We start from the raw sequence: 13,452 nt of genomic DNA, 5'->3' as shown, positions 1-13,452 counted from the left end.
CTCTGGTGTCACTGCTTTTTTTCCCACATATCCATTACTGTAAAAATGTCCACCGTTATACATTGATTATTTATTCTCCTGATGCACAGTATTTATATTGGTAAAACACTGTACAGTACAGTATTTAAATTGTTTATTTTCTTTACTCTTGTCACTTATTTTGTAATTTTTATACACTTTTTTTAAGGTCAACATCTGTGTGACTACTTTTGCTATAATTTTTTGCTGCTGTAACACCACAATTTCCCCATTGTGGGACAATAACTGAATTTTGTATTCTAGGAACCCTGTAATGTTTTTTGTTTCTTTCTTTTAGGAAACAGTTTCTTTATTCAAAATTTTTGTTGCTAAAAACAGTTGAACTGATCCTTTCCGTGGGTGTGATTAAAAACACAGTAGTTATCTTTCTGTCAGCTGATTAAAGGTGTGCAGCAGGGGATGGAGTTGTCTAAATGATCATTAAACCTAAAGAGAACTCCAATGACTTTGGTATTTCAAATTAATTTAAACATCGAAATATATCAGAAGATTAAGGTATTTTGCAAACCAGTATCCAGCCCATGCCTAAACACACTGATGATATTAACAAACTCTGACCACATCTTTTTTTTTTTTTTTTTGTCCCAAGTGGTTAAGGCTCAAATCAGGTGATGATCTGCATGTTGTCACACTTCAGTCTCAGAAAAATGTTCATCACAGTACATTTTCATTTACAGTAGAAACAGGGTTCTGTTTTTCTGGAGTAGCCAAAAACCACGCTGAGACATTCCTCACAGGGTAATGAACTGTAAACTAACCACAAGTCGCGTTAAGCTTTACAAACGAATGGTAAAAGAAATGCAAAAGACGTCTGTGACTGATGAATGTGTAAGATCAGTCAAAAAAAACAACATCATGGCTCCCTATCGTCCTCATCTGTGATTAAACTTTGGAGCGAAGGGAGGAGGAAACGATCACATATTTGCAGTTAAATACAAGGAGACATGCTTCTGAACAAACAAGACAAAAGAAATGTACATAAATATAAAAAAACACACAGGCACTGAACCCAAACAGTAGCATTCAGGTTAATTTAAACAGTGTGACCAGGCAATGAGGGTTAACTGAACAGAAAGGCTGGAGGCAGCAGCAGCAGGACGGAGAGAGGTGGGAGCGTAAGCCGCCTCTCCCAGCCGCCAGCAGAGGGGGGCGAGGAGGAGGACAGGGCAAGCATGCACCACACCACACGCCCCGAGCCGTTGCCAATTGAGAGGGAGGGGAAAGAGAAACAAGAGGAAGCAGCTGTGGGACAGGTAGGCTGAGCTACCTGAGGGGGGCGGGAAGGAGAGTAGGGAAAGGGTGTGGTCAGAGAGAGGAACGGACACCAGTGACAGGACAGGGATTTATTTTGGATGAGAGTGATGGGAGGAAACGGATCCATGTCCTCCAACCGATCCTGGATATCTGGGAATAATGACGGTGAACATTGACACAAACAGTGGAACAAATAAGCAGAAACACGAAAAGCAAAGATGATTCCTTCAGTTTTGGCTCAGATGAGAGCTGAAAATGATGGCCTGTTGTTGGTGTTGTTTGTTTTTTTTTCTTTTGAGTGACTTGTGAAGGTGATGCTTTCACAAATGAAACTGGGATGATTTCTTTTTTCCAAACCGATGGAAACACACACAGCTTCCTTCAGCTATGTTGACGTTCCCGGCGCCTCCTTCAGCTCCTCTGTCCTCTTTCTGACCACACACTCTCCAATACTTGTGAGCATCACAAGGATTAGAGGGAAAAATAACAGAAAAAAACAGGGCAGCAGGGGGGGAATAAGAGCGAGGATGCCAGACAGCTTCTTCAATGCCGCAAGCAAGGTTAGTGACATTAAGAAGCAAGGCTCTGCTGTAGAACCAGGAGCAAGATGGTGTGCTGTCCCGTGAGCGGGGAGTTAAAATGGAGAATGTTAGGAGAGCCAGAACTGATCTCTTTGTTCAGCGGAGAAAGCTCAACGCTGCCGATAATTACTTTTGCCAAAATGTTTGTGAATTTCAGCCGCCTTCCTATCATCCATCGCTCTCTCTCTCTCAGATATTGTTTTTTTAAGATTCAGCCCATCTGTCACTTTCTCGCACGGTGGTTTACTCCGAGGCTGCTTGCCCTGCCATCCCTCAGCCAGCCTCTCGCTTTTAGGAATCTGTAATTTAGAAGGAGAATACACACAAACGGACAAAAATAAAAAATAAAAAATGAACAAAAGGAGGAAAACAATTAGTCATAAAGAAACTCAGGAAAACCCAGAATATTTCAATACGGACAGAAAGGCTGTGGGATTTGTGTCTCTGCATAAAGTAACACTATAGCGGTAAATGTAGCCTTACTCACCACCCTTCAGCTATTCCACATTCTTACATTACAAACACAAACCAGGATTATTTTGTTGGGATTTTAATGCATGAATGTGCATAATTGTGAGTTGGACGGAAAAAATAAATCTCATGATCATAATAACTTTTGATATTTTTTGCGCTATAAAACTTTCAAAATCAATTGTTACAGTATTTAGATAGGAATACAGTATACTGTATTTTCAATTAACCACCAACTGACAGAGCAATCTCAGCAGGTGGAAAATAACATTTAACCAATTAGCCTTGAGTACAAAAAAAGAAACTGTCTCTCAATGGGGCATATTTGTTTAAAACAAGCTTATTTTTATTAAGTGAAGTTACTCACAATGAATGGAGAAGCCAGACATTATACTCAAGTAAAAGCAAAAAGTACAATGCTTTAAAACTGCTCCTAAAAGTGAATGTGACTATGTGATTAATAGTAACTAGTTACTACCCACCTCTGCTCTCAAGTCTTCAGTAAAAGCCTGAAATACAGGAATATCTTAACCTGTTGAAGGCTGCATAAGACTTGAGGCTGGTGGTGTGGAGGGCAGAGCTACAGTAACACCATAAATCAAAGCACAGCTGTGTGTTAAAATGGCCTAGTCAAAGTACAGACCCGAATCAACTGAGAATCTCTAGCAAGGCTTGAACATTGAAGCTCTAAAATTTAGCCAAAATGAGATGAAGCTATTTTGTAAAGAGAATTAATAAAAATGTTTATAAGAAGTACTTTAAAAAGCTTCAAATACATTGTAGAAAAACACAAATCTATTTCACCAAAACTAGATTCCTGTGTTCTAATTCATTAATTTCCTTCCACTTCACAATTATGCACTAGTTTATGTCTTAAAAACTTTTTAACAGGATAAAATGTGGGGGGAAAAAACAACAACAAAGAGGTATGACTGTTTTAACAAGGCACTGTATGTGTGTAATCAACCAGAAATATAATCTTAGAGCCACAATCCTCCCAGATTATTAAACTAGAGGAGCAACTGCACTTTGTCACAACTTTCCTACTTCCAAGTCATGACCAGACCTTCAAGGATGCCGCAGCATGCAACACTTCAAACACTCTCTGGTAAAAGCTGTAACACAGCTGACTAAAGCTGAAATAAGGTCTTTGAACTTATCTGTGAAATAGTAAGTTTGTCTTGTAGCAGTAAATATTTAGTGGCAGTGAAGCTGAATGACTGAAGTGTGTTGATAGAAAAACCCATGCAAGACACTGCAGAGCCTCAAAAAGTCACATCTCAGCCCAGTCTCACCGTAGAGCTCAGAGAAGCTTATTTCTCTTTCCGTTATTCCTTTACCACTGGCCTGGAAAAAAGATCCAGAACAGGCCAACAATTTCATTATCAAAAAGTGAATCGAAAAGATGGAAAAAGAGGGAAAATAAATGCTTTATAAAATCAACCCTAATAGGGGACAATAATTACTGATGCAGTAGTATCTCTAACATTGAAAGCATGCGACATTATAGAGCTGAGGTCACCGATTTTATTTTGCCTACAAAAGTTACGCGAGACGCAATATTAATACAGCAGATCTAAACAGCATTTTATGTGATTGCACATTGAGCATATTTATCTTAGAAGTGCAAAATGTTACAAAACTCATGATTTTGACTTTTATTGTGATCAGATCTTTAACACTGTTAGTTTAAGTTGATCTTTACAATCTGACATTTAAAGATAATAAAGAAGATCAAGAGGTTGTGTTTGAGTGTCAGTGACTGATTTGTCCCGGAGCTTGACTGAAGGTTGCGACTCATGTTGCGTTGCGTGGCCACTAGGTGGCGGTGCAGTGAAGGGTTGTGCTGTGAGCCTGTCCTTAGGGTCTTCACATGCTAACCATCTGCACAGTTTGCATGTGAGAAACGTCAACCAAGTGCTTTGCTCACACTCCAACTCCCTGCAATAACTGTCATGAGGCACAGCTGACAAATCTGATTGGTCCGTCCCTCTACAGAGACAGGAAGTGTATCTTTTCAGGCCACTAATAATCTCTAATCTCTGACCCAGTCATTTAGTGAATGGAAACGTTCTGATTTGGGTAACAAAAAAAAAACCTTGTCATAGGGTGAACTTTCTGGGTTAAATGTACGTCATAGCACCTTTGGCGTTTGGTTCCAAATTGACCTCGATGTAAGATGTTGGGACGTATCCCTCTTCCTCTTCGTTCCTCCGAACCCGTGTCCAGCCGTCTCCTTTGTCTTCCTCTATGACGTACAACAGCTCACCCTCCGCCACGGCAATGGTGCCCTCGTTATGACCTGCGCAAGGAGGAAAGCAGAGCCGAAGTCAGGGAAATGGCAACTAACACTAACTATAAACTGATTCACAATAATTCTTGTAAATCAAATTTGCAACAAAAAAAAAAGAAGTAACAGTAAAAGGAAACCATTAAACTACCATTCATAAACTTAGGTCAACATAACATAGATCTCTATATTTATGAGATAAGAGCAAAACTAAACTGGGTTCAGCCTGCAATAAAACGGCATCACATCCACCTGCTCAGTCATGCAAGGTGAAGCCTGTCAGAGCCGATTCATCTCACATCAGCGTCACATTCCTAAAGGCTGTTAGAGTAAAACTCATGTTTAGGAGCTGAGAACAGTCAGAGCTAATTGTTTGAAATCAAGAAACAAAAGTTTTTTTACCCCAAGAAAGTTTTTTTTTTCTAAATTTCTTTAGTCTTGATCACCATCCATGATGTCACGGATTAGGATGTTTAGCAGTAGAACATTACAGTTAGTGCATTTTTGTGAGGAAGAATGTAAGGTTCTCTATTTCCAAATGAAAATCTGAACAGTGTGGCCGTGCATCTATGTTCAAAAAGCTAAAACATCCTGTCAAGGATCAACTTTGCATATAAAAAAACTTGTTTATCTGTTCTTCCTCAGTTTGCCATGTATTCTTAATTTGATTTGGGTCTGGACTTTGACTGGACCGTTCTAAATAACAATACGCTTTGATTTTAATCAGAGGTCTTCAACATGGAGGTGGTTTTTTTCCCCCTTGTGGCTCAATTTTTCACTTCATGTGTCATATTAACATGAAAATAAAAACTGCTTAAATAATCATTTAAAATACTTTCATGCTTTATTCATACAAGTGCCAAAAGCTGCGTTAAGATCTGATAACTGTGGAGTTACTCAACATTTCATTTTTTTCAAAATATTTGTTGTTTTAACCAGTTAAATATTAAACAGCACCTTCTACCTATAGAAGTAATAAAAACCAGGTCTTTTTTTGGCAGAGTTTGAATTGATGGACATTTTTTGGTAAATCGGTAGGGTTACCATAACGCTGCTTTAATAATCTCCACAACTTTGTCCCTTGCCTGCTTGGTCTTTGTAATGTTACTAATGTTCTCAAACATTCTACTGATGCGTCACAGAATGGATTTAGCTGAGGTTAAACCAAACTCAGGAAACCTGTCTAGTTTCCTATCTAGTATAGGCACTACTTCCTGGTGCTCCGCCACATAAAACCAGACAGAATACTTTAGAAATAATGAAAGATGAATTGAAATGAATTTTTCCACAATCCATTGGACATTTTCAAGTAGGGCTGCAACCAATGATTATTATGCTAACCCATTAATTTGTCTGTTATTGTTTTTTCAATGAACAGCAAATGGGTCATATAGAAGACTGTTTACAGAATTTCAAATCAGGTGAAACTAAAACTTTTCTGGCTAGAGCATTTGGCAGACGAAACTTTTAAAAAAATCATAAATACAAAATATTTATATATCTTTTATACAAGATTGATATAATTACTGCTCTAAATGGGTTTCTCTCCCAGTTAAGGGCATGTTATAGGGTCTCTATACTCCATTTAACTATTAATCAATGACTAAATTAGTTGACGATTATTTCAATAATCGATTAATCCGATTAATTGTTTCAGCCCTAATTTCAACCTTTTAAAAAGCTATAGCAGAGATGCTCTTTAAAACTGAGAGAGAACAGGTTGATTTGAATTAAAGTAAAGAACCTCAGAACAGTTGGAAAGCAGAATATTTGGGAGGCATCAAAGGTAAGCCTAATGTGTGATGCACATGTGCCGTTGGCATGAAGACAAAACATCTCCCTTAAGTCCGCTTTTTTTATTATAAAGGCCTAAAGTCAGTTAGCTGTTCAGAATCCTGTGGGACCGAATCCTGCAGACGAAGAGGGCTTCTCTTTTACTCTTTTGAAGAGTTTAACTCCTTTCTTTGACTTTCTTGGATGTAAGTAATCCATCCTTTACCAAGCATGATATTCAATGATCATTGCACCAACCAGCTCAGGACAGTTTGCAAATATTAGCAGAAAAAGAGGAAGAGAGAAACACACTTCCACAGAAGCGTCCCGACCTAAGCTGCCTGAATCGAAGGAATCGTGCTTTTCCACATCCTTTTTAACTCAGATCATTTCCTAAAATCCTGGCCTTTCACAGCTTCTAACCATAACTGCTCAGAAAATATGTGAAACTGGCTATCTACCTTCAAAGGGGTACAGAGCTTTGCAGGTGCCGATAGTGGGCAGGGTGTCGTCGTCGTCGAATTCCTCGTCAAAATCCGGCATGGTGCTGGGGATGGTGTTGGGGTTGATGATTGCTTTGACCTGAGTTTCTGAGTTCTGCTCCTCCGTGTAGCTGCCATCCGGGCTGCTCAGGGACCAACACACACATTAAACATACAGTGAAAACACAAGCAGTTTCCATCCAATATAAGAAGGTGTGTGGCAGTTGCTTGTAGATTTCCCCAGCACTGATGTTTGCCTGAGTATACCATACCTCTCTCTGTCCTGTGCACAGTTGTTGCTCACAGCTGTGTTGCTCTGGGCCTCATAAAATCCACTCCTGCGGTTTGAATCGCTCTTGGAAGGCATCTTCTCCTCTACTTCCGCTAGCCAACCCTGAAATAGAAGCAGTTTTCAAACCTACAGAACTGCACTAAGAAGAGGACAAACTCCATAAATATAAGGCAAAGCTGGTAAGAGATGTGAAGCTTGCCATACTTTTGTGACTTTCTTTTTTTTTTTGTAAAAGATGTTATTGATGTTCTGTATGTCCTGCTTTGTGTTGCTCTATTTAATACACAACCCTTTTAAAATTACCAAAATTTTCAGTGTGCACTTTTCAATACTCTTGTAGTGCACTGAATTAGTCCAGTCAACTTAACATTTATTAAAAGTCCCTTCGGCAAATATTGCAGGACATCTGCAGGACCGCTTCATCTGCATCAGCATCTTGTCCTAATATGTCCTTTCTCTTTTGCACTTATGAGCACCTCATTGCTAACTGTTGTGAATTTACAAACATCCCCTCTCTGCCAACATTAACATTCACGGCGCATCTGGCTCTAAACTAACCTCAAACTTCTGCACTTCAGCCTGGAGCTTCTCGATGTTTTGGCCTATTTCCGCTAGCCGGGGGTCCACGCTGGCCGGGTCTCCCATCTGGGGATTTTTCACGTACACATCTTTCATCTTAGTTAGTGCATCCCTAGGAAGAAGCAGGTTCATGAAAGTCATTATTGCATGAATAAAATAGGGAAAAAACAATGACTGTTTTGAATCAAGGTGGCAAATAAACACCTCTGGTCCATTTCTTTATGAATATCTTTGTTGAGGTCATCGATCTTGCCTTGCAGCTTCTTCCTCCTCTGCTCTGGGGGCAGATGACTGAAGTCCTCTGGTCCCGATCCCTATGAGGAGGGAAAAAAGGAGACAAAAAAGAAAAGGGAATACATAAAATCTGTAAGAATGGAGTAACATTGATAGCGTATAACTTCATAGTAAGCTTATCTATTTAGATGCAGTATCTCCATTTACCAAACACCAGATAAGTCAATAGCTAATAAACGGATTAGATTCATCCTGTTACACAGATCAGTAAAGGAGATACTGCAGCCACTCTTTAAAACACTGAAAACTAAACATGAGAAGTTTGTCTGCAAAGTCTTGAGGCCTTTCACCCGTTCAGTCGTCACACCTAATCTAGCACGTTCTGCCAGAAGTGGTATATACTGAGTTAGTGTGAGTAAGCTAATGAGTTTGAAGCGGAGTGATTCATCTCTGGCAGGACTGATTGTCCCTGATTTGGAGGTTTAGGGAGTTTAAAAGCTGGTTTGACTGTTTCCAGTCTGAATTCCTGCACTAAATGAGTCAGACTGATCAATCTGTCAAACTTTCACATTTCTGCGGTTTTATTTTATAAGCTTTATGAACCCAGGAAAAGCACATGAAGCTTCAAAATAAAACCTCATACTGCAAAAATGCAGTATGAGGTTTAATTTAATTAAGTAATTTTTCTTTAGAAGTGTATTCTATCTTGCTTTGAGCAGTTAGATAAGACAATTTGCCAGAATAAGGGGATTTAGGTTCAAAATTAAAAAAACTAAACAATTTTGTGCATCATATCTAAATATCCTATTATGAGGCCATAAATACAAATACATTCAGCAGAAGTTATTTAGCTGCTCAAAATAAAGGCTAATGCACCTATTTAAAGAATATTTTTACTTTTTTTAATCAGGCTTTGCGGTGCAACCAACCCCACCCCACCCCCCCCTTTCTTTTTTTTTTTTTTTTTACAGATTACTGATAGCCTGTTGTTTCTGTTTAAAATATAATGTTCTTGATCACATTTAACATTGTTATTTTCTAAGACACTGAATTTCCATTATCTATAGGTTACAATTATTAGTTTTAAAGAATAAAGCCTTAGAAAATATTTCACTATGTGTATAATGAAACCTTAGTTTCATTATACACACTACATCATTTCAAGTTTGGACATTTTATCTTTTCTTTTTTTTTTGTTTACATGCAAGTTAAAATCCAATTCAGGTCATTTTTGCATGTTGATCTTTCTAAGTCACGAAATGGCCACAAGGGACCAGGCCAGAAGAGGAGCCATGCATATTTTACTATATTTTACTACCACGCCTCGCTGGCTGATGTTAAACCGGGTTAGAAGAAAAAAAATCCCCTAAGCTCTATGTCAGAAAATGGATGCAAAGACAAGCTTATCAACGTAAATTGGAATCATAGGCTGGATATTTAGAACGATAAAATATATTTTAAAAGACTCTTCTAAATACAGTATGAAGGTGGATCTGTGATTTTGATTGGCTAATTATCTTCTAAAGGTCCTGAATCTTTGTTAAAAGTTCCATAAGATTGAACTTTACCAGTAAACTGAAAATGGGTCACCATTCGTATGATCATTAATAATTCTTTACTTATATATTTTTTATGCTTATAAGGTTTCAATAATGTTGCCAGTCAATTCATGATTAGTAATATGTAACCTTTTAAATTCTAAATCAGGAAACTACTTAGAATTATATATTAATATATATATTTTTTTTTATTTTTTTTTTTTGGTGCTTCAGTTTTCTGACTGTAGGATCTGCTGCTGCCTGTGTGGACTGAAGAGGTGAAGGCCTGCAGTAGATCGCTCTCAGACAGCTGGGGCTACACACTGGAGGTCAGTAATAGCTATTGTTAACATGGGAACCTTACCCTTTCTCCCCGTATCACCATGCAACACTTAACCCGACATGCAACATAACAAACATCTGTCAGTCGTCATGCAGGGATATCGTACGTCTTCATCAGTGACAAGCTCAGGAATCAGAGTTCAGATATCTTAGATGTGCAACAGATAAAAAATGCAATTATCTACAGTATAATTATGTGCTGATTGTGTAGATAGACATTTATTCATCTGTGTTTTTGTGGACTGAACAACTGATTCTACTGTTTCTACTTGAAATCAACCAACCTACATAAAAGTTACAGAAACTGGACTTTTAAAGTCAGCTTAAAGGAGGATATAACCCTTTTTGGGGGGGAATTATATTCTCATGACTCCTTGGTGTCACATTTTAACATATAGAAACTTTGTTCTCTTCACACATCAGGCCAAATATTGAAGTTAAACCTAATGCTGCCTCAGTATAGAGGTTCAGTCTCCTAAGTGTAAATAATCTGGTTCATTATGTTCCAGTCATGGACAAAAAGGGGAATTCCTTAAAAAGACATTTGTGACTTTTAACAGGTAATTAAAAAGGGCTGTACAAATGATCCAATTGTTTTTTGTTTTTTTTTTACTACAAACCTTTGAATTATGGTTTGATTGGAACCAACTTTTAGTTTGGATTGTTGATCAGGTCAACTTTCATCCAGACAATGAACATTTTGTCTTTTTTTTATATATATATACTAAACAGCGGAATTCAGAAATTACAGATTTAAGTCTTGCGTATGACTGTTCCATTCTAACCAGTTATAGTTTGATTTAAACCCCACTATCGCAGGAAGTCATCATCCTGCTGGAAGCTAACTTTCTGCACCAGTTATGCTTCATTCAGGCTCTGGCAGGGTTTGTTTTAGGTTTGCCTTATCCACCCAGTATTATTCCCCTACACCTTCATCCCCAGCACATCTGAAGCACTTCTTTTAAATAAAGATGTTTGCTTTCTAATGTTTTCCACCAAAACTTTAACACCATCATAAAAAATCTAGATTTATAACTAAATTAAAATGACAAACTTTGAATTCTAAAGACAATATTTTACACCAGATTATACTTGGAGATATTTGTTTAGAGAGGGCTAAAAACTTCAGAATTTTGGTATCTTTTTCACTCTAAGTTACTAAGTCAAAACCTTATGTTGGTCTATTGCATAAAAAGCTAATAAAAATAAAGTTTATAGCTGGATTTCAAATGAAAAAGTGTGGTTTAATTGTTCACCCACTTCAAGTTTCCTACAATGTTGTGACTCACTGCCTGTTTTATGATGGTGCATTCAAATGTGACACAAAGGCAGCAAAGTGTCATGGTGGACTTAATATATTCATCATATAAAGATGGAGCCAAAGAGAACATCAAATAAAGATTAGCTATTCCCCAAAGCTGTTTATCTAGTCCAAAAACAGTGTTTAGTTAACAGAAATATTCAAATCAGATCCGTTTTCTTCATTAGCATGCCCACTAAGTCATTGGTTTCTTATGTTAGCATCACAAAAAAGGATTCTAAATTTTAAAAAAGTACCAGCATGCAGTGTGAGAACATCAGACAACACCATCTACTTCCAGTCAGATTAGTATTTGTTATGAAGATCAACAATTTTGCTGGAGACGGAACGGATTACAGGACAGAGAGACATGTAAAAACATCGAGTAAATCTGATCACCTCAATGAGACTCCGGACGTGGGAGTTGAGTGTGATCTGCACCACACAGATCACAGACACACGTTTGGGAGAGACAGGACGAGAACACAACCACAACGTGAACAAAAACAAACAAACAAACAAAAAAACAACAAAAAAAGCACACAGGTGACATAAATCTCAGGTTCACTGGTATGTCAAAGCAAATAAATTACACAATTAAGATATATTTAAAGCAAAAAAAAAAAGAGCAAAACGAACATACAAAACACTATTAACACTTGTTACTGGGAGGGAGGGGATGACATGCGTGCTTCGGTCGTGCCTATAAAGGGACATGCAGTCATACGGTCATGCTTACCAGCTTGAGAGAAAGCTTCATGGGAAGGGAGGGGGGGGACAGTAGATAAAAGTGGTGCGGAGCAGGAAGGGAGAAAGAGACAACAGATAACAGTCAGCACCATGTGAAACATTACAGCTAGTTCTTCTCCGAAAAAACCAAACAACAAAAAAAAAAAACACTTTACCTTCATTACATAATAAAGCTCTAATTTTCAGACTTCACCCAATGAGGGAAAGAGAGTACAGCGCCGACATGGAGCAAAGGATTTAGATTTACTGAAAACACTGTTGGGCCATAAATAAGCTCTTTCATTAACTATTCGGATTATAAATCCCCTCCTCTCTTTCCCAAAGAGGTGAAGTTTAACATCCGTGACATGAGGGATTAATGAAACATGAGGAAAAATAAGGAAGCCCACCTACAGCATGAAGCATGGAGGGTGAGATCAACTCAAAGTGGTGACAGACGAAGGAAAAGGCAGAGAAAAGAAGTGAACAGAGGTGAAGAGATGTTTTTTATTTTTATTTCTCTGTCACGTTCCACTGCTGATATTGTGACACAAATGGGGCAGCAGATGGCGACAAAAGCCAATGTTCACATGACATGGAGGCTGAAGAGAAGTTTTTTTTAAACAGTTTTTTTTTTGTAAAGAAAGGAATGATTATGAACTTGAATTGGCGAGCCGCAAAATAAAAAGCTGATGGTTTGGTAAAAAGATTAAAGAAACTTGTTTTTTTTTTTGCATGACTGATTGGTTTTTAAGCATATCTTTTTGGACAGGAAGAGCTGAGATCTGGATAACAACCATTGGCTGGTAGAGCTGGAGCAGATGACTCTTAATCCTGTTACTGGCTCACAGACTCGTGCAATGACGAGCTCCACTCTCATTAGTCCACTAATCAAGTCAACCACCTGGAACGCGCCTCGCTACAAGGCCCGGGGAGACTCACCTCAACCTCAAACATACGCTTAGAGATTTCAGAATGCCATACATGCGATAAGGTGTATGTGCATGTTAAAACTTTAGTAGAAAAACGTCCACAGTGGCAGTGAGTTGCATTTATTATGTCATTATTAGCATAAATCTATTATTCTAAGGCTTTTAAACATGCATTTTGCAAGGGGGAAATATTCTACAACCAAATAATTCAACCAATTAATCAATAAAATGCATATTCATTTAAATTGTTCAAAACTTTCTCTAATTGGGTCTTTTAATAGACAACACGACTCAAATTAACTCATAAAAATAAAGCTGCAGGGACACACATGCTTTTAATTATAAAATCAGATGTTTGACCTCTGTTCTAATCTAAAATAGAGATCAATAAAATGGTTGGTTTTCCTTGTAAGGGATCGTCTTTTACAGAAAGTCTCAGATAGGGTTTAAGTCGCTATCTTCCAGGAGGCTAATATCAGCGTGTCTGATTCAAAACTTAACTTGAAGCATGTTTCAGGATCCTTGTCAGGAATCCTGCTTTCAACCATCTGACCCAAACTGCTATCTTCGCATGAAAGGAGATGGATTCAGAAAAATCCTTCTACTTGCGAGGCTA

The 13,452-nt window shown here is 38.0% G+C and overlaps 1 protein-coding gene across 24 annotated transcripts in view; it reads right to left on the bottom strand.

Moving 5' to 3' along the window:
* Positions 1-624: 624 nt before the first annotated feature.
* Positions 625-13,452, bottom strand: part of fnbp1 (formin binding protein 1) — a 70,636-nt gene continuing 57,808 nt past the window's right edge. For 6 of the 24 annotated variants that reach the window (XM_015399321.1, XM_015399316.1, XM_015399322.1 and 3 more), the window contains 7 exons: positions 11,915-11,929; positions 11,575-11,610; positions 7,966-8,075; positions 7,741-7,873; positions 7,163-7,284; positions 6,870-7,045; positions 4,007-4,647 (listed from right to left, as the gene is read on the bottom strand). In XM_015399321.1, coding sequence (XP_015254807.1) covers positions 4,469-4,647; positions 6,870-7,045; positions 7,163-7,284; positions 7,741-7,873; positions 7,966-8,075; positions 11,575-11,610; positions 11,915-11,929 — 771 coding nt within the window. In that variant the 3' untranslated portion in view covers positions 4,007-4,468. Of the gene's footprint in view, positions 2,174-3,640; positions 3,693-4,006; positions 4,648-6,869; positions 7,046-7,162; positions 7,285-7,740; positions 7,874-7,965; positions 8,076-11,574; positions 11,611-11,914; positions 11,930-13,452 lie in introns of those variants that run through there. The other 18 variants (XM_015399323.1, XM_015399330.1, XM_015399336.1 and 15 more) reach the window with 8 other exon arrangements.

Source organism: Cyprinodon variegatus, unplaced genomic scaffold, assembly GCF_000732505.1.
Source record: "Cyprinodon variegatus isolate N-32 unplaced genomic scaffold, C_variegatus-1.0 Scaffold1004, whole genome shotgun sequence".
Lineage (NCBI taxonomy): Eukaryota > Metazoa > Chordata > Actinopteri > Cyprinodontiformes > Cyprinodontidae > Cyprinodon > Cyprinodon variegatus.
This window is presented reverse-complemented; position numbering and strand designations above follow the sequence as displayed.